The sequence below is a fragment of the Scyliorhinus torazame genome, chromosome 8 (assembly GCF_047496885.1).
Source record: "Scyliorhinus torazame isolate Kashiwa2021f chromosome 8, sScyTor2.1, whole genome shotgun sequence".
Taxonomy (NCBI): Eukaryota; Metazoa; Chordata; class Chondrichthyes; order Carcharhiniformes; family Scyliorhinidae; genus Scyliorhinus; species Scyliorhinus torazame.
In genome coordinates, this window is record NC_092714.1 from 50,534,127 (window position 1) to 50,559,992 (window position 25,866).

The window sequence follows — 25,866 nt, forward strand, 5'->3', positions numbered from 1 at the left end:
ACTCCACTATTCTGTTAATACAACTCTGAGGAAAGGAAACATACTGTGGCGGAAAGTAAAATTGAGCATCTTTTATTGAAGTATTTGGGCACCGTGAGGTGATTATCAAGGTAGGATTCTGGTTATACTCTGAAGTACTTAATTTCCACAGGGTGGTTGACACTTTGAAAGCTCATCTGCGATACATCTTATTGTATCGAGCACTATTTTGGATATACAGGCAGCAATGGTCCCATTCAAAATAATTAGTGACTGACAGTGCAGGTTTAAAAAAGTTTATTGGACAAATAAAAACTTTAGATGACTTAGCTGCTGGGTAATGTCCAGCAAGCTGGCATCAACCTTCAAGATCCTCAATTGATTTCATTGCTGAAATGCTGCCCAAACCTCACAAAGCCTTATATATTTCAGAGCCAAAGTCAGCACATTAGCATTATAGACCCACTCACCAAAAACAATGAACTGCAGGGTAAATCATTTGAATGCATTGTTTTTATTTGTAAAACCCAATACGGAAGGGTTTTCATCAGCCAGGTGAAACGTGGAACATTGTAAATACTTCCCATCCCATTAAGCTACATCCCAGTCTTTACTAACGGGCTGTTTACATTGAAAATCCCAAATATGACATGTTATTTTAAATGTCTTGGTCAGAAAATTTATTTTGACTAAATACAAGTAACTTTATGTTGAATATTTGGTCTCTGCAGTGTGATCACTTTCCCGAACACATCCACTCTGCTCCAAAGTGCAACTCCGAGCTTTATGCTGTATGGCAATTAATTGGGACTCCATTCCACTCTGACCATTCATGCTCTTCCAAAGGAGTTCAACATGTTCTTGAGGAACAGCACCTCGTCTTTCAACTTGGCACTCTGGCCTCAATTTGACTTTTTACAATTCAAAGCTGAAATAAATTACTCTCTCGTGCTCTCAGTGTTTGCAATGTTGGACAGGCACACATGTGTTTTGGGGAATGAGAGGGGAATACTGTGCTGGTGGGATCGTCTGCACACTTGATGTTGACTTACCTTTTTGTTCCACCAGACTCCCTAATTGCTGAAGCCAGTTCACTTTGTCAGTTATAGTTATACAGAATAGATGTTTTTTAATCCAAATACAAAACCACAAAGACCTGGTTGCTATTATTGCAGGCCTGACAAACAGGAAGTCTCAGATCTGTGACAAGGTAAAGAATACCAGCCAGCACGGCGGTAACTGTATCTAGCATGAAGAAATCACTGACTTGCTGCTCACGATTCATGGGCAGTGAGCGGTACTTGAAAATCTGCACGTAAGTCGTACCAGACAGGAGTGGCCCTGTTTTCAATATGTTGCAATGCTACTGGCACCCCTTGAACCATACATCAGTCTGAGCTATGTTCTTAGGGACAGAAACATAGGTAGAAATCTACATTCAGCTGGGGCATCTGATGAGACATTGCATCTGTACACTTGAATTGTGCACGAATTACTCGGAGGTGGGTTCAAGCTCATGTCCACATGCAGGAAGTGAACAATTCCACTTTCAAAGCAAAACTTTAAGAGGTGGAAAAGGAAAATCACCTGCTGATGAGCTCAAAGGAGCATGAATTTGGAAGCAGGTTAGCTGCCGAATATCGTGGTAGGGCAATGTAGAAACAGCGTTTATTTCCAATTTTTAAGTCACCATTTCCAATGCTCTAACTTTCTAATACCCTTTTCATGCATAGAGCTTATAGGTTATAGCACAGTTATTTTAAAAGAAAGAACACAACCAGAAAGAGCTTCTGCAGGTGCCAGAATTCTCATAGAGTTCTACTCAGGAAAACACAATTGTCAATCAAATTAATAACTCCTCCAAAGTTAACCTTTAAGGCAAGCTTGTGGCAGCAGACTTGCCAAAGAGTTGAGGTGTGGAGTTTCAGGATACAGAAATCCTAAGCAATGGAGGATCTGAACTCTCCATATTGAATCTTTGATCATGATTCTTGAAAATCTCAAGTCAAGAAATTTCTCGTCTATTCACATTGTGGACTAAAGAACATTCAATCAAATCTCAATATTCTTCAACAGATGGACGAGTTCAAATTGCCTTGAGGTGATTGCAAACAACCAGTACATTTAGATGCCATGGTAGAGGAGGTCATACTTTGGGATATTTCTCGGATCAATGGGGCTGTGTACTATCAGCTTTCCACGCATTGCTCCACGGAATATTACTTCAATTAAATCTATGAAGTCTTGCTTTGTTTTGAAACACCCAATAAACTTTGTATGATCTGGAGACCTAAAAAAAAGAGAACATAAGCACTTAATTTTGCCAGTGTTCAAAATTTTACTTTCAAGAAATCCAATGTAGTTGAACAATTACATTTATATACAGTGACTTTATCTTAGAAAGCGTCCCAAAGCACTTCATAGTGGGATAATCAGGTAAAAATGAGCAAGAGATATTAAAACAAGTGATAAAAAAAATCAAAGAGCTAGGTTTTAAGAAGAGCAGGTGAAAAGATGGAGTGGTTTAGGGAGAGAATTCCTGGATAACTGAAGGCACGGCTGCCAACGTGTCTCAATGGTGAATGCATTAAGGCTATGGACAGAGAAATGAAAAATTGGGGGAAAAGGGGTTAGAGAGATAAGGAGCAGGAAGTTCATGAATTAATTTAAACACAAGAATGAGAAATTTAAATTTGCAGCATGAGTATGAATGATGGGGAGTAGAGTTTTGGATCAGCAAAAGTTTAAGGAGACTGGAGGGTGCAAAGCTATCCTACAGAGCATTAGAACAATCAAGGCTGGGATGGATGAAGGCTTCAACAATAGATGGGGTAAGGAAAGCAAACAATGTAACAAACATGCAATGCACAAACAATCTTAGTGTGGGGTAAGTTGGTGATGTTTATTGAAAAATAAATATTGACCAGGACACTAGGGATAACTCCCCTGCTCTTCTTCAAAATAGTGTCATGAGTTCTTTTACATTCCACCTGAGCAGGCAGATAGGGTCCCGGTTTAACTTTTCAACGGAAAGACAGCACCCCTTCAGTGCTGCATTAGAGCGCCAGCCTAGATTTTTGTGCTCGTGTATCTGGGGCAGAACTTCAACCACAACCTTTGGAGTCAGAGCCAAGAGTCACTGAGACCTGGCATTTTTCAAACATAGAGCTGCAGGAAATGTGGAATTGGATTCCAGAGAGGTAATACTTTCAAGAACTTGGAGGAGAAAATAAATTTGGAGATAGGATAGTTTACAAGATAGTGATATCATGAGAGCATTTTATTGGAAAGGCAAGTTTTGAAAAGAGCAGTACCTCAGGAGAAGAAACTATTTACAATGTCAGTTCACATGAGCACCAAGAAGAAGGTTGAGGGCTGAGCAGTGTAGTGGGCCTGGGGTCAAGATAGGAACTGGGTCAGTAGTAAGATGAGCTTATACAGGTGGTAGAGGAAATGGAAGAAAAACTTAAGAAAAGCATGGGATCAGGGTAGGGGTTCGAAGAGGTCTGACTTGGTGGGCAGCTAACATAAAGGGGAATTCCAAAGTCTTCTAGAGACACATAAATAGGAGTGGGATTGGGGCAGATTAGTGATTCGAAAGGGGATTTATACATGGAGACAGGGGAATAACTGAGGCATTAAATGAATATTTTGGATCTGTCTCTACCAAGAAAGATGCTGCACTGATCACAGTGAAAGATGAAGTAATCCAGATACTTGAAGGGTTTAAAATCGATTATTGAATAGGTTATCTGCACTTAAAGTTGATAAGGCACCAGGACCAAATCAGTTTCATCCAAGAGATACAGAGGAAGTGAGAGTGGAAATTGTGGAGGCACTGGACATAATTTTCCAAGCTCCTTTAGATTCAGGGGACTAGAGAATGTCACAGCATTGGTTTTAAAAAAGTGTAAAGAAAAGCCCAGCAACTAAAGGCCAGGCATATTAACTTTGGTGATGTGGAAGCTTCTAGAAGCAATAACATGGGACCAGATTATTAATAATAATAATAATCGCTTATTGTCACAAGTAGGCTTCAATGAAGTTACTGTAAAAGCCCCTAGTCGCCACATTACGGCGCCTGTTCAGGGAGGCCGGTACGGGAATTGAACCCGCGCTGCTGGCATTGTTCTGCATTACAAGCCAGCTGTTTAGCCCGCTGTGCTAAACCAGCCAAATTAATAATCACTGGGGCAAATGTGAGTTAAAAATGAAAGTCAGCATGGATTTGGTAGCTGGAAATCATATTTATCCAATATTCTGAAAATCTTTGATGAGGTGACAATGAGGGTTGATGAGGTTAATACTGTTGATGTGTACATGAGACTTCCAAAAGGCATTTGCTACAGTGCCGCACAACAGATTTGTGAGCAAATTTATAGCTCTTGGAACAAAACGGGCAGTAGCAACATTGCTACAAAATTGACTTTACTGACAGGAAAGTAGTGGTTAATGTGGGTTTCTTGGACTGGAGAAAGGTTTGTAGTAGAGGTCACCAGGGGTTGGTGTTGGGAACTTTGCTGTTCCTGATATATATTAATGACCGAGATGTTTTAGCATTGTTACCTGTGCTGCTGAGGACCCGGGTTCGCTCCCGGCCCCGGGTCACTGTCCATGTGGAGTTTGCATATTCTTCCCGTGTCTGCATGGGTTTCACCCCCACAATCCAAAGATGTGCAGGTTAGGTGGATTGGCCACGCTAAATTGCCTCTTAATTGTAAATAAATAAATAATTAAATACTCTAATTTTTTGTTTTAATTACCTAGATAATGCAGCATGGTGGTGCAGTGGTTAGCACCGCTGCCTCATGGCGCCGAGGTCCCAGGTTCGATCCCAGCCCTGGGTCACTGTCCGTGTGGAGTCTGTACATTCTCCACGTGTTTGCGTGGGTTTCATCCCCACAACCCAAAAGATGTGCAGGATAGGTGGATTGATTTGATTTGATTTGATTTATTATTGTCACATGTATTAGTATACAGCGAAAAGTATTGTTTCTTGCATGCTATACAAACAATGCATACCGTACATAGGGAAGGAAGGAGAATATAATGTTACAATTATAGCAAGGTGTAGAGAAAAGATCAACTTAATACGAGGTAGGTCCATTCAAAAGTCTGATAGTAGTAGAGAAGAAGCTGTTCTTGAGTCGGTTGGTACATGACCTCAAACTTTGGTATCTTTTTCCTGACAGAAGAAGGTGAAAGAGAGCATGTCCGGGGTGCATGGGGTCCTTAATTATGCTGGCTGCCTTTCTGAGACAGTGGGAATTATAGATAGAGTCAATGGATGGGAGGCTGGTTTGCGTGATGGACTGGGCGACATTCACAACCTTTTGTAGTTTCCTGCAGTCTTGGGCAGAGCAGGCTCCATACCAAGCTGTGATACAACCAGAAAGAATGCTTTCTATGGTGCATCTGTAGAAGTTGGTGAGGGTCGTAGCTGACATGCCAAATTTTCTTAGTCTTCTGAGAAAGTAGTCGTTGGTGGGCTTTCTTAACTATAGTGTTGGCATGGAGGGGGGGGGGGGGGGGGGGGGGGACACCAGGACAGGCTGTTAGTGATCTGTACACCTAAAAACTTGAAGCTCTTGACCCTTTCTACTTTGTTCCCATTGATGTAGACAAGACAGGGGCACGTTCTCCACTACGCTTCCTGAAGTTGGTGACAATCTCCTTCGTTTTGTTGACATTGAGGGAGAGATTATTGTCGTCGCACCAGTTCACCAGATTCTCTATCTCATTCCTATACTCTGTCTCGTCGTTTGAAATCCGACCCACTACTGTGGTGTCATCAGCAAATTTGAAAATCGAGTTGGAGGGGAATTTGGCCACAGTCATAGGTGTATAAGGAGTATAGTAGGGGGCTGAGGACACAGCCTTGTGGGGCACCGGTGTTGAGGCTGATCGTGGAGGTGTTGTTGCCTATCTTTACTGATTATGGCCTGTGGGTTAGAAAGCTCAGGATCCAGTCGCAGAGGGAGGAGCCGAGGCCAAGGCCACGGAGTTCGGAGATGAGTTTCGTAGGAATTATGGTGTTGAAGGCTGAGCTGTAATCGATAAATGAGTCTGAAATAGGTGTCTTTGTTATCTAGATGTTCCAGGGTAGAATGCAGGGCCGTGGAGATGGCGTCTGCTGTGGACCTGTTGCAGCGGTAGGTGAACTGTCGTGGATCAAGGCAATCCGGGAAGCTGGAGTTGATTTGTGCCATGACTAACCTTTCGAAGCACTTCATGACGATGGATGTCAGAGCCACTGGACGATAGTCATTAAGGCACGCTGCTTGACTTTTTTTTGTACAGGATGATGGTCGTCTTCTTGAAGCAGATAGGGACCTCAGATTGTTGTAAAGAGAGGTTGAAGATGGCGGCGAATACCCCCGCCAGCTGATCTGCGCAAGACCCGAGTGCTCGTCTGGGTACACCATCTGGGCCAGTGGCTTTCCGTGGGTTGACCTTCAAGAAGTGTGCTCTAAAGTCTGCAGTGGTGATCTTAGATACAAGTTCATCCGCGGCTTCTGGGGTGGAGGGCTCGCTCTCGCTGACCTCTTGCTCAAAGCGGGCATAGAATGTGTTGAGCTCATCAGGGAGTGGTGCGTGGAAGCGACGATTTTACATGCCTTCATCTTGTAGCCCGTTATGTCTTGCAGACCTTGCCATAGACGGCGGGGATTGGTGTGGCTAGCCTGGGACTCGAGCTTGGTCCGGTACTGTCTTTTGGCATCTTTGATGGATTTCTTTAAATCATATCTGGCTTTCTTGTATAGGGCAGGGTCGCCTGACTTGAACGCCTCAGACCTAGACTTCATCAAGCAGTGGATATCCCTGTTCATCCAGGGTTTCCGGTTGGGGAACACGCAAATTTGCTTCTTTGGCACACAGTCTTCTACACACTTATTAATGAAGTCAGTTACTGTAGTGGCGTACTCGTTCAGGCTGGTCGCAGAGTTTTAAAATACTGACCAGTCCACTGACTCTCAGCAGTCCCGTAGGAGATCATCCGATGGGATTGGCCATGCTAAATTGCCCCTTAATTGAAAAAAATGAATTGGGTACTCTAAATTTTAAAAAAAGAAAATGACCTAGATATTGGTGTGCAAGGCAGCAAGGTTAGTTGTCGATAAAAAGCTTGGAAGCAGTGTGAAATGAGGGGAGGATAGTGCAGGACCTCAAAAGGACAAGCTCAGGTTTGTGGAATGGGAAGACAAGTGGCAAATTAAATTAAATTTAGAGAAGTGTGAAGTGGTTAATTTTTGTTGGAAAAACACGAAGAGAAAATATAAAGGGTACAACGCTAAAGAGAGAGAGAGAGAAGGGGTAAAGGTTTTCCTGGGGACCACAACATCAAAGATGGAAGTGAAGAAGTGGTCAAAAGCTGCAGAAGTAGTGTGCCGATTTGAGGTGTAATTTAACAGATAATAAGCACAATTATGGATGGGAGAGCAACTAACAATGGAAAAAAGTAAAAGATTATAAGCCATCAGTTCAGTTGAAAAAACTATGCTTTGTTCGGTAATTTCAATTGATAAACTTGCATCCATCTGTTAGGGCTAGCAAAGATAAAAATGACTCCTTAATATTTTGCTTCTTCCACTTGTGATTAATGTAGGAAATTTTGAGAGTGTTATTAAAACTCTGGGTGGGGCAGCACGGTGGTGCAGTGGTTAGCACTGCTGCCTCACAGCACTGAGGTCCCAGGTTCGATCCTGGCCCTGGGTCACTGACCGTGTGGAGTTTGCACATTCTCCCCGTGTTTGTGTGGGTTTCATTCCCACAACCCAAAGATGTGCAAGATAGGTAGATTGGCCACAATAAATTGTCCCTTAATAGGAAAAAAATGAATTGGGTACTCTAAATTTATAATTTATAAAAAGTAAAAGTCTGGGTTATGGTATATATATATCTGTTGCAGTAATGTGTTAAAGTCCTGGTTTAACATAGACAGGTGGTGTGTATGCAAAAGGTTCAATTAAGATGTAAAAATGAGAATCATTCATTCCAACCATGTACTTGTTTACAAAGAGATGCCAATTGGAACTTTATCGTTGGTGGAGATTCCCTGGAGAGTAGATAATTTGAGACATAGTGTTTAGACTTAGGTAAGCAGGTCATGGGATCCGAGTGGGATAAAGGTGATGTAATTAATGGGAGGAGCCAGGTCTGTCAGTAGTTTTGCAATTTGATTTTTGGTTTGGCAGTCTACTGGGAGCTTTTGAGTTGAGCAGCAGTTTTGCTGAATGCTGTCAGGTTGAGCAGGAGTCTGACAAAGACAGAAGGATCTGCAGGCTGTCCCTGAAAGGCCCTCTCTCTCTCTCCAAGCAATCTTTCCAAGACATTTCCAGACAAGTGTACAAGTAGCCCTGTGTTTGCTAACTTTATTTAGAAGTGGATTTTGATCTGTAATGGGCCTTGCTTAATTGGAAATAGAGAAGGTATAAGGTAGAGGTTAATGTGTTTCTCTGTTTTTATTTAGAACTGTTTAACTGTTCATTGGAGAGCTATTTTTCTGTGACGTTAATGTGGTTGATATTGTGTTCATAATAAAGTTTGTTTTAATACAGAAGGTCCTTATTTGTCAGTGGAATCACCCCTGGACTGAAGTATCCTTTCCAGTTTCACAAATTGAAAAATTGCTAGGTTTTGTCTGGTTTCCTAACAGAAATTTAGATCTGGTCCTGTACCATAACACATTACGTATCAAACAAGATATTCAATACAAGGAATGAAATGAAATGAAATGAAAATCACTTATTGTCACAAGTAGGCTTCAAATGAAGTTACTGTGAAAAGCCCCTAGTCACCACTTTCCGGTGCCTGTTCGGGGAGGCTGGTTGGGGGAGGCTGGTATGGGAATTGAACCGTGCTGCTGGCCTGCCTTGGTCTGCTTTAAAAGCCAGCTCTTTAGTCCTGTGCTAAACCAGCCCCTAAATAACACAAAGATCAGTGTTTACCGGAACCCTCCACACATATCAGATGCAACTGTATTGCACCGCCGCATTTTAACTGAAGCAAAACATCTTACCCATAATCCACCTTCATATGTTGACCATTGAAGAAAAATACAGTGGAAGGAATGTAGCTGATGTCAAAGTAGCGAGTATATATAGGCACACTGTCAACATCCACAAGGTAAATAGCTGCCATTTTACTCAGGTCATGAGCTGTTTTTGAAAGCTAGTGAAACAAAGATGAAAAAAAAACTTGCCATTGAGACCTTACTTGACATGGATTGTTTTAGTTCAGAAGGAAAACTATTGTAAACAATTCACCTGAGGAAGGAGCAGCGCTCCGAAAGCTAGTGACATCGAAACAAACCTGTTGGACTTTAACCTGGTGTTGTAAGACTTCGTACTGTGCTCACCCCAGTCCAACGCCGGCATCTCCACATCATTGTAAACAAGTTTACAAAGGTTTAAATATTAGGAGAATACATCAGGTTGGGACAAATAATCTGTAGAAAAGCTCAAAGCATACCTTACCAGAAAAAAATCTTTTTTACAATAACAATAAACTTAAATATGGATGTTAGATCATGTTGAAATATTTAACCTGCAAAATGATCTAAATCTGGCCTGAAATCCAAATTTGAGGTGATAGTCACTTTGTACATTTTCTTGTCAGCAATTTACAGATCGCAGCCAAATCGCTTCAGCTTTTGAGTTAAGGTGACTTGCCGACTTAACAACAAGCAATAATAGGCATAACTCTTAGGTTGTATTTTATTTCAACAATTCTTTGTCGTATTGGCAAAGATCAAGAAGGTATCTGGAGCCAGGAATGCAAAGGACTGAAGTACAAAGTAGCTTCAAACGTTTTCAGAATTTTTCATTGAAAATTGCTTCAGAGAACATGGAGAATTGCCCAGAAAATGGAAGACACTTTTTTGAGAACATGCAATTCAAGAATTTCTGCAGATTGTACCTCGAGTGAATAATTTGACTTCTAGCCAAATGATATAGAAAGTATGATTTATAAATACGGACAAAATATTTATAAATATAGATTGAGGTTGTTGTACCTTGATATATAATTTGCCTAACGGAACCCCAGGACAGACTTACCGAGGAGTTTAGGAATTACAAGAACAAATCTTAAAAAGGTCAGTTACCCAATCAATTTTCAAATATTTTACACCATGTATAATGCTGTTCTCATGACATCAGCTTTATTTCTTATTCAGTATATTTTTATTTGTGTATGGTGGATATCTCAGCTGACAACAATAAACGATAACATGAACATTAATGTTTCTATCCCAAAAAGATTTTGGCTGCTCACTGAAGCACAGTTCCATCAGCATCCTTTGTGAAATGAAAATCGCTTATTGTCACAAGGAGGCTTCAAATGAAGTTACTGTGAAAAACCCCTAGTCGCCAGATTCCGGCGCCTGTTCGGGGAGGCTGGTACGGGAATTGAACCCGCGCTGCTGTCCTGCTCTGGTCTGCTTTCAAAGCCAGCGATTTAGCCCTGTGCTTTTGTGGGCATTTATGTGTCTTTACAAAAGATTTACAAAACCTAAATCTGGTGTAGTGTGTGCAGTTTTGGTCTCCTCACCCAAGAGGGAACATACTTGCCATAAAGGAAGTGCATCAAATGTTCTTCAGACTGATTCCTGGGACTGCGGAATTGTCATATGAGGAGCAATTGGGTTGACAAGGCCTCTATTCGCCGGAGTTTAGGAGAGTGGATGTCGCTGAAGTGTACAGAATTCGGACAGGGCTGGACAGACTGAATGCAGGGAGGTTGTTTCCTCTGGATGAAGAGGGTCTAGAACAAGGGGTCACAGTCTCAGCATATGGGATAGGCCATTTAGGACTGAGATGAACCTGTGGAATTCTCAACCACAGAAGGCTGTGAAGGTCAAGTCGCTGAATACATTTAAGGAAGAAATAGATTTCTAGACTCGAAAGGTGCCAAGGCGTGTGGGGAGAGTGCAGACGTATGGCATTGAGATGGGAGGATCAGCAGCAGCACAGTGGCACAGTGGCTAGCACTGCTGTCTCACGGCGCTGAGGAAATGGGTTCGATCCTGACGCCGGGTCACTGTCCGTGTGGAGTTTGCATATTCTCCCCATGTCTGCATGGATCTCACCCCCACAACCCAAAGATATGGAGGGTAGGTGGATTGGCCACGCTAAAATTGCCACTTAATTGGACAAAAAGAGATAGAGAATCAGATGAAATGGTGGAGAAGGGCCGAATGAACTACTCCTGATCATATTTCCTATGTTAAAAGTGCAAGTCAAAATACCATTAGGTGGCCTTTTGCAGCAAATTATGGCTCAATGTTTGTATTAACAACTTGCATTTATAAGCATTTTTATGTAGTGAAATACCCAAGGCTCTTCATTGAGTATTGTCAAACAAAATTTGAAATCAAGTAATTTGGGCGATATTAGGGAGATGGCCCAAAGTTTGGTCAAAGAGGTAGGTTTTAAGAAGCATCTTACAGGAGGGCAGAGGGGTTTAGGGTGAGAATGCTAGCACATAGGATTTAGGCAACTGAAGACACACAGTTGCTAATGGTGAAGAGATTAAAGTCATGGATGCATAAAAGTGGCAGAAGTGGAGGACCACATGGACCTCAAGGAATTGTAGAACTGGAAGAGGTCTCAGAAATTGGGAGTTGCAAAGTCATGGAAGGACTTGAAATTAAAAGTAAGAATTTAAATTTGAGGCTTTGCTGTACTGGGAACCAATACAGGTCAGGAAGCACCAGGGTGATAGGTGAACATGGCATTTTGGGCAAGTTTGTGTCACAAGTAGGCTTTCATTAACACTGCAATGAAGTTACTCTGAAAATCCCCTAGTCGTCACAGTCCGATGCCTGTCCGGGTACACTGATTTGAGAATTCAGAATGTCCAATTCACCTAACAAGCACGTCTTTTGGACTTGTGGGTGGAAACCGCAGCACCCAGAGCAAACCCACACAGACACGGGGAGAACGTGCAGACTCCGCACAGTGACCCAAGCCGGGGATCGAACTCGGGTCCCTGGCGCTGTGAAGCAACAGTGCTAACCACTGTTAGGGTACAGGTGGCAGAGTTCCGGATGAGTTCGCACATTTAATCACACCAAAACACCCCAAAGCTTCACAAATAACAAGTTTGAGATGCAGTGTCAGCTGTAAATAAACACTAACCGCCTACAAAAAGCAGCACAATACAAAATGACCACAAGATAGTGTTATCCTGCTTTCCCCGTTTTCAGGAATGGGGTCAATTTTCGTCAAACCGATCTCACTCGACAAGGTCTGCAGCACTCTCCCAGCCAGAACATCACGGAATCATCATCCACCGGTACATTCACCACGCCCGATTCTATGGCCAGGCAGCGAGATGCTGGCGTTAGACTGGGTTGGGCACAGCAAGAAGTCTTACAACACCAAGTTAAAGTCCAACAGGTTTGTTTCGAATCACTGGCTTTCAGAGCGCTGCTCCTTCCTCAGGTGAGTGAAGGGGCTGCGCTCCTGATTCTAGGGCCGGCAGCGAGCCTCCAACCTTTTGCTAGGGAATCCCGCGGACAGTGAAACCTGGTTGTTTTCAGAAGAATAACCCCCCCCCCCCCCCCCCCCCGGGATGCCGGGCTGTGAAGGGTGGTCCAGTGACAGTGCTTACAATTTCATCCAGCTGCAAACACACGGCGTCCTGGTCCCGCCCAAAGCGCAGGACCAGCACCCGCTCCGCCACCGTCTTGATAACCTGGTCAACCTCCCTCTTGGTTTGCAGCTTGGGCAGGAAGAAGCTCATTTTCTCCACTCCAGGCGAGCTCAACGGGAGATGGAGGGAGGCGAGGCAGCGCGGAACCGGATGTGAACCGTCCCTATTCCGACCTCCAAACAATTCCCCACAAACACGGGGCAAAACAAATAGAAATAAATGTTCCACGGAAATCCTCCTGTTTTAATTCAGGATGAAATGATCCCTCGACGGTTGCCAGGTCAAAGGGGGGGACTAATGGGCGTTAAACGCCGCGTTTATTGCCCGCGTCTAAAACATTGAGGGGGCGGGATTGGGTCACTTGGCCAAACCCCATCACTCGGACTGGGAGGTTCAGGCCGGACACAGGCCGGCGCTGGTGGGAATTGGCGCGCGGGGCTGAGCGGTTATTCCGGGACACTGGCTGAGGGCACGGATTTATATCTGTCCAATTCTGCCCGGCTTGATGTGGGTGCGTGTTGGCAATTGCTGCCGGTGAGGAGGGGAAGCGGTGAGCGGCGGACAGGCGCCGCGCTGACCTCGTCTCCCCCCCCCCCCCCGGGGAATGAGAGTGAGATCCGGCTCCGAGCTTGGGCCACCTGCCGACACACTCCAATCCTTCTCCCCACCCAGGACTTCACTCATCTCTTTCACAGGTTCGCCCCGTTCTTTTTGTTCCTAATGGGGGAGGTTGAAACGTATAAACCTCTGGGGGAAGGGGGAGGGGGGAGAGGGGAAAGGGGGGGGAGGGGGGGGAGGGAGACAGTAAAATGGATAAATAAGTACTCCTCCGAAATGTGCCCCTTCTGGGTAGGGATGGACAGACTGGATTTGGGATGGACAGACTGGATTTGGGATAGACTGGATTTGGGATGCTGTTTCCTCTGACTGGTGGTTTCTACACCAACTGGCTCACAGTCTCAAGATTTGGGGTAGGCCATTTCGGACTGTGATGGAGGAAGAGGCTTCTTCGCTCAGAGGGTGCTGTGGACTTGTGGAGTTCTCTACCACAGGAGGCTGTGGAAGCCAAGTCACTGAATGCATTTGAGAAGAAAACGGATAGGGTGGCACCGTGGTTAGCCCTGCTGCCTACCGCACTGAGGACCCGGGTTCGATCCCGGTCCTGGGTCACTGTCCATGTGGAGTTTGCACATTCTCACCGTGTCTGTGGGTTTCACCCCCACAACCCAAAGATGTGCAGGTTAGGTGGATTGACCTTGCTAAATTGCCCCTTAATTGGGAAAAAGCAATTGGGTACTCTTCAATGTTTTTAAAAATAAGCCATGATGTGGAGATGCTGGCGTTGGACTGGGATGAACACAGTAAGAGGTCTTACAACACCAGGTTAAAGTCCAACAGGTTTGTTTCGAATCATTAGCTTTCGGAGCACTGCTCCTGAAGGAGTATTGGGAGAGCATGTTCAAGAACGATGGCACAGATTTAAAGTGAGTTGCAAAAAGAAGCAAATGCGAGGTGAGGAAAACTTTTTCACACAGAGTGGTTGAAGTTTGGAATGCATTGTCTGAAACTGGTGGAAGCAGGTTCGATCGAGGCATTCGAGAGGGTATAAGATAATTACTTAATGTGCAGGGGTATGGGGAAAAGGCAGGGGAATGGCAGTAAGCCATGATGCTCGTTTGGAGAGCTGTTGCAGATGTGATGGGCCAAATGATGACCTTCTGTGCCAATACAATTCTGTGATATGGCATTGAGATCGAGGATCAGCCACAATTATACTGAATGGCAGAGCAGGATCAAAGGGTCAAATGACCTACTCCTATTTTCTATGTTTCTACAGTTTTCTTAATTTTTTTTGTGTTAATTTAATTAAAATTCAAATGCCATGAGTAATGAGATAAACCATGTGCAGAGCATTTCACGGCAATATTAAGAATATGCAAAAATTCTTCCAAGCATTTTTCTGGACACATCATCACTGCCAGAATCCAGTTGCTCGCTGTGTTCTCATCTCAGCAGGGCCTGAGCGAAGCTTCAGTCTTGTGACCGCCCCACCTCCCATTAACTTTCAAAAATGAATATTGTACCTTGGTATGAATAAAAATTCTGTGCTTATAATTCCAGATTTATTTTACAGGAGATAAGGGGAATATTGTGGTACTGATTTTACATTCTCATTGTTCTGCACTTTTCACAGGATATGTACTAGAAGAAATGCACATTAGTACGTGTCATATGGCTCACAATGTAATACTATGATTTGCTGGATGATTTACAGGATAAATAATCATACATTAGAGTTTTGGAATGATCATGCAAATGTATAAGTTTGTAAACAGAATGAGGAACATAATGTGAAAGACGGTAATGTGAATAGATGTAAATCTCTCTCTCTCTCTCTCTCTCTCTATATAATATATATATATATATATTTATATGTCAGGAAATGTGGGTGTATATCAAGTAAATCCAGACCTTTCATTCTCAAACCACTTCAAACCACTCAGTGTCTAGTTTATTCATACATAGCCTTGACCACAGGCAAAAGTAAGCCAATACGGTGGAGCAGTTAGAAAGTGATGAAGAACCATTAACTTGAGAAAGAATTAGGTAACATTAATCCAAATTAGACTGCAATATAAATAAATTGTGATTCTCGCTGAAGGCTTATTAAGTGTTTTCAAATTATTCAGAAAACCTTTCAGGTTAACAGAAATCTCAGTGGGCAGGGGCTGCAGGAAATGGAAATTTCTATTTGATTTGTAACCATTCGGACTAAAATCTGCCTCAATTATAAACAACAAAACCCAGGAGTAGGAAGACCCTGTTGTGTCTGCGGGCACACCGCCAGTTAATCATTTGTCACTCTTCAGGGTTTTGATTAAGCAGCTTTGTAACAAGCCTGCAAATCGGCAGCGAACCAATTGGGTATAAAATTGTAGCAAAGTATAGCAAACTACCTCGCTTGCAGATTTGGTGAGATCCTCCACAGTCTCCCGTCCCCAGAAGGTGGTGTTAATTGTTTTTCTATAAATAGGTCTATATCGAATAGCTGCTCACGCAAGCTGTATTTTCCAGGAAGCAAGAGATAAATTTATATTTTCCTCTCCTACTAACAATCCGCACTCCTCACTGAGATGCAATTCCATAAAAAAATTAACACCTCAGTTAAACTAGCAGGTAAGACAAGTTTTAGATCACAACTTTTTACGTTAATATTTCAATCCCTTGGTCTGCGGAGAAAAAAAATCAATCAAAGGTTCTTGAAGCTCACTGAAGTCCAGTGACTCCCATTGGAAAGTATCTGGTTTGACATTGGGTGAAAAAATGATCAGGCACAGTGATGTATCTTCAGTGAAAAATGTCCATTTCCATGAGTTATCATGCAGCACCCTTTAAACAATATTCCAGCATAAATTAGGGTCTCCCAGCGAGGAGTGGAGAAAATTGGGAGGGTGAAAAAGTGTGCTAGGTAGAAATGATTCCTGTGTTCAACCATTTAACACATCTATGGTTTTGAGAAAATGGAGGATTCTGTGTTTTAATCCAAATAGATTTAGCAAGGACATTTAATTTGGAAACATCCTTTCAGAATTTTTTAATACTTTCTTAAAAATCTAATTACAGGTTCTAATATTACCTTGGATTTATTGGACCATTGTTGGAGATTATTTGAATTTCATCAATTTTTTATTTGAGTATAATATGTGGCTCCGCGTTACCCATCTTTTGCAAAGTACTGGTCGGCAGTACATACGACAGTTGAAGACTCGGGTGAAGAATAAAGTGCCTTTGACCAGCTGCCAATTGATGCCACACCACAGAAGACTAGTTTTGACACCATGTGTAAAGAATGAAGAGAAAAAAGTCAACCCTGAACAACTAGATTTGGATATTTGGAAGACTATCATGAGAAAAAATGCAGCCGAAGCTCCCAAACCAGTCCCCTCTGAAGATCTTGAGGACTCATTCCTTGCTGCTACTAGAGAAATGGTTCAAATGTGGCGATTAGCTGGGAAAACTGTGCCAGAGGACATAACTGAGGAACAACTGAGCACAGTTCAAGAACTACCTTCCAAATCAGCAAAGAAAAAATATCTTAAGTACCTGGCAATCAAAGAAGGCAAAAAGAAAGCTACAAAGGAAAAACAAAAATTAAAACAAGAAGGAGCAAAGGATCTTCAAAAGGAAAAGGAAAATGAGGAAGGAATTGCATTAAAGAACACTTATCTTTTACAATTCTGGCAACGGTCTTTTGACTCATTGTACAATTGGAGAACTGTACAATCTATGATGTTTGGTCAGCCACTGGTATTTGATATGAGCTATGAAAGCTACATGGCCCGTCGAGAGATGGAGAACACTGTCTCTCAGCTGCTGGAGTGCGAAGGGTACAACAGAAGATCTTTGGATCCATTCCACTTACATTTCTGTAACCTCAACCCAGAGGGATCATACCAGAAGGAACTTTTGAAACGTTACGGTGATGCCTGGAATAGACTCTTGATAACCATAACAGAAAAGTCATATGTTGACATTTTTCCCAAAGACAAGCTTGTGTATTTAACTGCAGATTCACCTTATGTATTAAAGACTTTTCAGCATGATAAAATCTACATCATTGGATCAATAGTTGATAAATCAATTCAGACCGGATTGTCCCATGCAAATGCAAAGCGTTTAAAGTTGGCAACTGCACGCCTTCCTTTGGATGAGTATTTGAGATGGGATAGCGGAGCAAAAAACCTTACATTAAACCAAATGATCAGCATTTTGTTGACTGTGAAAGAAACCGGTAGCTGGCTAGAAGCTCTCAAGTTTGTTCCAAAAAGGAAACATGAAGGATTTTTCCCTCTTCCAGTGGAGCAGAGATACTACAGTCGAACCAGAAATGACCAGAACAAGAAGACAATTATCAATAAACCAGAAACTAAAGCCAGATGGCAAAAATCATCCTTACGTTTAAATCAACCTTCAAGATCTTCAGATAGTCATAAAAAAAGATGGTGGATGGAGGAACATTGAAGTCGCTTCAACTATTTTAAGCACTGATTTGGCTAGAAGAAATTTCTTTATTAGTACACTGATTTACATTTTGCATTGATTATGTCAAAAGATGTATGTCCGACTACTCTGTACATCCCCCCCTCCCCGGTCCAATGACTGCCATTATTGTGTGAAAACCATAACAAAGTAATAAAAAATCCACATTTACATTCCGAGTGGATCAGCATGTTATTCATTGAATAACTAAACTATTAATACACAAAAGGTTCCAGGTTTGATCCCTAGCCAGTCCGAGGGGCCAGGGCTGTGCCTTAGATACTGCAATGGGCATTGCTACTTCAGGACTTTGAGAAAATCATCCAGCATCTAGCTAATTGGTGACCATTAACTCATGCTGACCTTGAGAATATGATAACTGTGATTTTCCACACACCCACTCCTCCAGAAGAACCCTGGTAAGAATATCACTTGAATAATAATGAGACATAACTTCTAGGCTCCCCTGTGTCGGAGTTTGGGGGGTACCCCAAAGATGTGCTAAGGAATCCCTCTTAGAGATTCCCAGGTACGTGTTTGCACTGCAATTGCCCAGCAGTGCTAACTCCCTCTGGGCAATTGCACTGCGCTGGGAACCAATTGATACTTCATGTGAATAGTTATTCTGAAAGCGTAAGAAATAAAACCACTTCTGTGTAACTAACTTTTTTAAGTACTCAATTCATTTTTTCTTCCAATTAAGGGGCAATTTAGTGTGGCCTATCCACCTACCCTGCACATCTTTGGGTTGTGGGAGTGAGACCCACGCAGACACTGGGAAAATGTGCAAATTCCACATGGCAGTGACCCGGGGCCGGGATCAAACCCAGGTCATCGGCGCCTTGAGGCAGCAGTGCTAACCACTGTGCCACCGTGCCGCCCCTGTGTAACTAACTTAAACGACCCAGACCGATCCCCACACAGGACTCCCAACCTCCCAGGGGATTCCCCAAAGCACCACCTGCACAGAGCAATGCTTCCCCACCCTGACAATATGCAGGCCTGACTCTCATCTCTGATCTGATTCCCAGTCCCCCTCCTGCTGTTCGACCACTCCAACAACCTCTGTCCCCCACCTGACCACCCAAATCCTATCCATTTACCTTGGCTACTTACCTTCTTCCTGGATTGTCAATTTCAGCAGGTCCTTTAAACCTTTACAGCAACTAGTGCAGTAAAAAATGAAGCATATCCTTGAATCTGATGGTGCTGGATTGCACTGGGGCCTGTGGGGACTCTTTTGATGCAGGCTCCAAGCAGCTCTGGCGATTGGAAGTTGCAGTAGAATTTTAAAAAACAGGTAAGTGTGCTTCAAAGTCTTGTATTTCCAGTGGGCCATCACTTTCTGACGCTGGTCAGAAGTTATGGCTCAATTTTGTTCAGAGACTTGCCTGTGCTTGGACAAGGAACACAGAAGTTTAGCAGGCAGGTGTAGCAAGCAATTAGGAAGGCAAATGGCATGTTGACCTTTATTGGAATACAAGAATAAACAAGTCTTTTTTATTATTTTATTTTTAAAATAAATTTAGAGTACCCAATTTTTTTTTTTTCAAATTAAGGGCCAATTTTAGAGTGGCCAATCGACCTACCTTGCACTTATTTAGGTTGTGGGGGTGAGTCCTATGCAGACACGGGAGAATGTGCAAAGTCCACACACACACTGACTCGAGGCCAGGATCGAACTGGGGCCTTCAGCGCTGTGAGGCAGCAGTGCTAACCAGCCGCCTATAGGAATAAAGAAGCCTTTGCAATTGTACAGATATATGGTGAGACCTCATCTGGCATACTATGTGCAGTTTTGGTAAGGAAGGATATGCTTCCATTTGTTGCTCTCTTTGGTTGGCTCTCAATATGGTCGCCTTCTGTAATTCTAATTACGTTTGCTCTAGAGTCGCCAGGTATCTTTCGATACCGCCACAGAAGGGGCTGGTTTAGCACAGGGCTAAATCACTGGCTTTGATAGTAGACCAAGGCAGGCCAGCAGTACGGTTCAATTCCCGTACCACCCTCCCCGAATAGGTGCCGGAATGTGGCGACTAGGGGCTTTTCACAGTAACTTCATTTGAAGCTTACTTGTGACAATAAGCGATTTTCTTATTCTATGAACACAGGCGGCAGATGTGGTGACTAGGGGCTTATCAGAGTAACTTCATTCCAGTGTTGGGGCTGGTTTAGCACAGTGAGCTAAACATCTGGCTTGTAATGCAGAACAACGCTAGCAGCGCGGGTTCAATTTTTAAAAAGAAAAAAATGGGCAGCACGGTAGCATTGTGGATAGCACAATTGCTTCACAGCTCCAGGGTCCCAGGTTCGATTCCGGCTTCGGTCACTGTCTGTGCGGAGTCTGCACATCCTCCCCGTGTGTGCGTGGGTTTCCTCCGGGTGCTCCGGTTTCCTCCCACAGTCCAAAGATGTGCAGGTTAGGTGGATTGGCCATGAAAAATTGCCCTTCGTATCCAAATTTGCCCTTAGTGTTGGGTGGGGTTACTGGGTTATGGGGATAAGGTGGAGGTGTTGACCTTGGGTAGGGTGCTCTTTCCAAGAGCTGGTGCAGACTCGATGGGCCGAATGGCCTCCTTCTGCACTGTAAATCCTATGAACAAGGTTCAAACCGAATACTGATCAAAGACTCGATACATCAGTTAGTTCAAAGTCAATGCTTATTTATTTACACTCACAGTTAAATATACTCATGCACGAAACTCTACAGACTAAACTATCACTACTGCTAAAGCCTATACTTTGCTTCGGGTGCCCACTCAGTCAGAGGAACAATGGGCGATGTTTGGTTCTGAGGCTGCTGGGGCCGAACAGGTAACGGGGGACAGCTAAGGTCGTCTGTCTGTTAGCGTGCGTTGACCTTGGACTTACTTGCTTCTGGTGCAGCTGGTGGACATGTCTCTCCTTGGTGAGAGCTGGGTCCAAGAGAACAATTCTCTCTTGGGGGCTCCTTCTTATACCTAAAGGGGCTTCACGCTCTTTTGGGTGTTCCTTGAACTTGGCTCCAGTTAATTGGGCAGTTTCTTGATCATTCATATTGATCTCGTCCAATAAAGGGGTGGGTGCCCTGATGGCTGGGCGTGTCCCAGGTGGCTGTTGGCCTGCTTTGTTTCGGTCTCCTCTGGCACCAGGGTGTCTGCCTTAGTATCGGTTACTCAAATGTTACTCTTTTGTTCCCGGAGATGGGCCATTAGTGTGCTAATGGGCCTACAGTTTTGGTCTTGTCTGGGAGCTGCGGCTCCAATATGCAGACAAACTCTGAACCTGCTTGTTTTCTCAGTATTGTCCATTTTCCCTGCAATCTTTGCAAAGTGTCCATTTTATAATCGGGACGTGGCCATTCCAGGTGGCAACACGCCCTCCTTCTGATCCTCAACGCGAAGCGTGAAGGATCACATTAACGCGCTGTCTTCGTTCTCTGACCAAGCGGGGCATCCATAAGTACTTCATGGGCTCAACACTGCCCTATCCTATGAATCGCAATTTTTACCTAAAATCATTTTACATACATCATTATAAAATTCTACGGGGCGCTATGACATTCAGGCATGCATTACAAAATAAAAAACTGGAACCTCTAACTATCCTCAATAAACTATCATCACTCAAACAATCAACAGTAATCTACAACACTTTAAACTGTACAAATAGCAGCAACACAAATTTCTCTGGCTTGGCAGTCAAGCACAGAGGTTTACATTTCTTTATTGAACGAACAAAACACACACAAAGAAAAACGGATGCACTTTAATTCACTTAAAGGGGTGGGGGGGTATTTTGGAGTCCGAAAATAGGGGACCTAAACGTGTATACCGGGGTGCGAGAGCGGGAGGCTCTCCCTCGCCATTTTCTGAGTCTTAAGTGTCTGCACGATACTGCAGAGTATCGCCTGTACTAAGAGTGCTTCTACTATGTAAAATAGTGAATACCAGGTGACAAACCTGTCACACCAGGTTGGGGTATCGGTAACTGTCTCTGGGTACAGTGTATGGCAGGGATGGGAATCATTCACGGCCTGTGTGGTAGGGGTCAGGGGGGTAGCGTCCACGCACAACTGAAGGGATCCGGCTAAGATCCAGGTGAAAAGCATGAAGGTTGTTTTTGTAAGGGCCACGAATAATTCAGCACGAGTTTTAAGGATACAAAGTAATAACATTTATTTACAATAACATATATATATAACAGCAGCAGCAACTTCCCTTGCTGCACACTCCTTCCTCCTGGTTCCAAACTGGCCAGCTTTATTTATACATGGAGTTTACTAATGGTTTCTCCGCCCCCCTCATTGGGGAAGCTCATACTCCCACAGGATTGTGGGATTGTCATTAGTCCCCAGCCAATGGTAAGCAGGCAGGTTATAAACATCCCTCCCCCCCCAAAGTCCAAGGAATCCACCGAAGACCCTGGCGAAGGAGGGCGCGGACTTGTTTTGCCGCAGGCCGGACACCATTTGCACACGGCGCTGGATCAGGCGGCGTGTAACGAGACGGAGACCGGCGCTTCAGTGATGAATGGTGTAACGGTTGTACATCCACGGCCAGTGGACCCGAGGATTCCCCCTCTGATGCGTCCTGTGTCTCCATCTTGGAGTCAGAGTCTGCTGCCTCCATCATGTCAGCGTCTCTATCTCCATTCGGTTCTGTAACGACCTGCGCAGGCTTTGAGTGAGGCACCAGAGGAAGATTGTGAGGACTACCTTCCATTGTCTCTGGTCTCTGCGGCTGTAGAAATGAGCTCCGGGGGCGGGGAATCTTTGATGGGGATAGTCCTCTGGACCGAACGTGGTCTACATGTTTGCACTGGAGACGACCCTGGGCTTGCACCTGGTAAGATATAGTGCTCGTTTGGCGAAAGATTACGCCAGGAACCCACTGGGCACCACCAGCAAAATTCTGAACGAACACTGGGTCACCGGGCGCAAACTGCCGAATCGGCCGATGCCGAGAAAATCCCTGTCCCTGCCGTTCTTGTGTGTGGCGTACGTTTGCGTCAATGTCCGGGAAAACCATACTAAGGCGGGTGCGAAGTCTCCGGCCCATTACGAGTTCTGCGGGAGCTACCCCAGTCACCGCATGGGGGGTGATCCTATACGTAAACAAAAAGCGAGCCAGTCTCGTGTCCATTGATCCGGAAGACTGCTTCTTTAGGCCTCTTTTGAATGTCTGCACTGCGCGCTCTGCCAACCCATTTGAAGCCGGGTGGTAAGGGGCAGTGTGGATATGGCATATGCTGTTCATCTTTATGAACCTCGCAAACTCCTCACTCGTGAATGGAGTGCCGTTATCCGTGACCAGCACCTCGGGGAGGCCATGCGTACTAAAAGACAAACGCATCTTTTCAATTGTTGCACAGGATGTTGTCCCCTGCATCTTATGCACCTCTAGCCATTTAGACTGGGCGTCGATTAATAGAAGGAACATGGATCCTTGAAAAGGGCCTGCAAAATCTGCATGCAAGCGCGCCCAAGGCCGCCCTGGCCATTCCCAGTGATGTAGGGGCGCAGCCGGCGGAAGCTTCTGATGCTCCTGGCAAATGGAGCAGTTTTGGGCCACCTTCTCAATGTCGGTGTCGAGGCCTGGCCACCAGACATAACTCCGGGCCAACATTTTCATTTTGGTCACACCTGGATGCCCATTGTGCAAGTCTCTTAGTATCAGCTCCTGGCCTTTTTCCAGGACAATCACACGCGTCCCCCACAAGAGGATGCCGTCTTCCACGCTGAATTCTGACAGCTTGAAGGAAAATGCCCGCATCTCGCCTGGGAGCTGTCTATGCTGCCCACCATACAGGACTATGTGCCGAACCTTTGACAGGACTGGCTCCGCCTGGGTCCACTCACGGATCTGTGATGCCGTGACAGGCAAGGTGTCCATAAAATTTAGGGTTGCAACCACCTCACCGGTCGTGGGGATCGACATGGGGCCGGTCGATAAAGGCAACCGGCTCAGTGCGTCAGCATTTGCTATCTGCGTTCCTGGTTTGTACTCCAGAGAATACTCGTATGCAGCGAGTAACAAAGCCCAGTGCTGGATCCGTGCGGAAGCAATGGGCGGTATTGGCTTATCCTCTCTGAAAAGTCCCAACAGAGTCTTATGATCAGTCACGATAGTGAAATGGCGGCCATACACGTACTGGTGGAAGCGTTTCACCGCAAAAACCACTGCCAGGCCCTCCTTCTCGATCTGCGCGTACTTTTTCTCCGCTGCAGTCAATGTGCGGGAGGCGAAAGCTATCGGTCGCTCAGCCCCGTTCTCCATCTTGTGGGACAGGACGGCCCCAATACCATACGGGGATGCATCACATGTGACGAGCAAAGGCTTTCCAGGATCATAGTGGGATAGTAACCCAGACGACGACAATTGTTGCTTTACCCGCCGGAAAGCGGTTTCTTGCGGCTGACCCCCAAACCCAGGTGTGATTTTTCTTTAGCAGAAGGTGCAACGGGGCCAGCGTAGTTGCCAGATTGGGGAGGAACTTCCCGTAATAGTTTACGAGACCGAGAAAAGAACGAAGATGCGAAGTGTCAGTCGGGGCGGGGGCCTGTTCAATCGCATGCACCTTCTCTGCGGCGGGGTGCAAACCTTTGCGGTCCACCCGATAACCTAGGTAGACTACTTCCTTTGCGTGAAATACGCACTTTGTGCGACGTCAACGGACTCCAGCCTCCGAAAAGCGTCGAAGGACAGCCTCCAGATTTTCCAAATGTTCCTGCTCCAACGTCCCTGTAATCAAAACGTCATCTAAGTAGACAGCGACACGTGGTAAACCTCTCACGATGCCCTCCAGAACACGTTGAAAAATAGCGCAGGCAGAGGATACTCCAAAGGGCAACCGTGTATATTCATACAGGCCCCGGTGTGTACTAATTGTTACATATGGTCGGGAGGCAAGGTCCAGATCCAACTGTAGGTAGGCGTGACTCATATCTAATTTTGTGAACGAGAGTCCGCCTGCAAGCTTCGCGTAGAGATCCTCTGTGCGAGGCATTGGATATCGGTCGAGTCGGGAAGCCGTATTCACTGTAAGTTTATAGTCGCCACACCAGTGAACTGTGGCATCTGGCTTCATTACAGGTACAATTGGTGCTGCCCAGTCAGCAAAACGGACGTGCCTGATAATACCCAAACTCTCCAAACGAATGAGCTTTCCTTCTACCTTCTCGAGCAAGGCGTAAGGCACCGGGCGCGCCCGGAAATAGCGCGGCGTGGCTCCTGGTTCGACTTGGATACGGGCTACGGCCCCTTTTATTTTCCCCAAACCAGGCTGGAATACATCTGGGTATCGTCCTAGCACCTCAGTCAACCCTCCAGAAACTGTTTGGAGGATGTGCTGCCATTGCAACCGCAAATGGCGCAACCAGTCCCGACCCAACAGGCTGGGCCCCTGGCCGCGCACCACGATAAGTGGGAAACGCCCCTCCTGGCGTCCATAAACAACAGGGGTCCTTGTAGTTCCTGCAATGTCCAGTGGTTCCCCCGTGTAGGTGGCCAACCTGGCCTGTGAGTCGGTTAATGTAAGGGTCTGTATACCCTGCTTGATGTGGTCGAATGTCCTCTGGGAGATCACGGAGACCGCTGCGCCAGTGTCCAACTCCATCTCAAGCGGGTGACCATTGACCCGTACTGTCACCTTAATGGGGGCCACACGGGGAGCTGCCACACAATGCAGCTGCAGGCAGTCGTCCTCCGTCTCCACATCCTCAGGCGTAGTCGCCGCAGGTTCATCCACATGGAAGGTACGGCCCCTGGGCTGGTCCCAGTTACGGCCCCTGGGCTGGTCCCAGTTTCGGTCAGAACGACGGCGCCTCTGGCGCCCCCAGAACTGGCGTCCGCGACGGGGTCGGCGCCTACTAGTCTGACACGGACATGGCTCCTCATCCATTGGTTCTGGAGAAGGCTCCCTGCGGGGAGGAATGTCCGACGGCCACTGACGTCGGTCCGGACGTCGCCTCGCCCAAGGTACCGTAGGAGCGCGGGTGGACGTTTTCGGATGGAAGGGGTTGCGCCCCAAGGCATGCACTTCCATTCCCTGTAGCTCCTGCACTCCTCGTGCTGCGCTGTCTCGGGACAATACTATTTGAATGGCCTGTTGAAAAGTCAATGTTGGCTCAGCTAACAACTTTCTCTGGGTGGCCGCATTGTTAATACCGCAAACCAAACGGTCGAGTAACATTTCTGACAAGGTCTCACC

The 25,866-nt window shown here is 45.2% G+C and overlaps 2 protein-coding genes across 4 annotated transcripts; one reads left to right on the forward strand and one right to left on the reverse strand.

Annotated features, from left to right (window-relative positions):
* Positions 1–261: 261 nt before the first annotated feature.
* Positions 262–12,815, reverse strand: txnl4b (thioredoxin-like 4B). The gene is made up of 3 exons (XM_072513587.1): positions 12,595–12,815; positions 8,999–9,150; positions 262–2,269 (listed from the first exon to the last, which is right to left on the reverse strand). Exons 1-3 carry the CDS (start codon positions 12,724–12,726, stop codon positions 2,104–2,106), a joined length of 450 nt encoding a protein of 149 aa, XP_072369688.1. The 5' UTR covers positions 12,727–12,815; the 3' UTR covers positions 262–2,103.
* Positions 12,816–12,940: 125 nt separating this feature from the next.
* On the forward strand, positions 12,941–17,852 carry trmt10c (tRNA methyltransferase 10C, mitochondrial RNase P subunit). 3 transcript variants are annotated; one of them, XM_072513582.1, is made up of 2 exons: positions 12,941–13,331; positions 16,261–17,852. In XM_072513582.1, the coding sequence occupies exon 2, from the start codon at positions 16,339–16,341 to the stop codon at positions 17,656–17,658; it is 1,320 nt and encodes a 439-aa protein (XP_072369683.1). In that variant the 5' UTR covers positions 12,941–13,331; positions 16,261–16,338; the 3' UTR covers positions 17,659–17,852. The 3 variants fall into 3 exon arrangements, with proteins under 3 accessions (XP_072369683.1, XP_072369686.1, XP_072369685.1); XM_072513585.1 differs by lacking the exon at positions 12,941–13,331 and adding an exon at positions 13,435–14,120; XM_072513584.1 differs by lacking the exon at positions 12,941–13,331 and adding an exon at positions 14,046–14,148.
* The last annotated feature ends 8,014 nt before the right edge of the window (positions 17,853–25,866 follow it).

Bases quoted from the DNA above. Each gene is read 5' to 3' on its own strand.
- txnl4b (XM_072513587.1), bottom strand. From the start codon at position 12,726: ATGAGCTTCTTCCTGCCCAAGCTGCAAACCAAGAGGGAGGTTGACCAG. The intron at 9,151-12,594 runs GTAAGCACTGTC...TTGTTTCACTAG, and splicing joins GTTTGCAGCTGGATGAAATT to CTTTCAAAAACAGCTCATGA. The intron at 2,270-8,998 runs GTAAGATGTTTT...TCTTTTTTTTAG, and splicing joins CATATGAAGGTGGATTATGG to GTCTCCAGATCATACAAAGT.
- trmt10c (XM_072513582.1), top strand. From the start codon at position 16,339: ATGTGGCTCCGCGTTACCCATCTTTTGCAAAGTACTGGTCGGCAGTAC.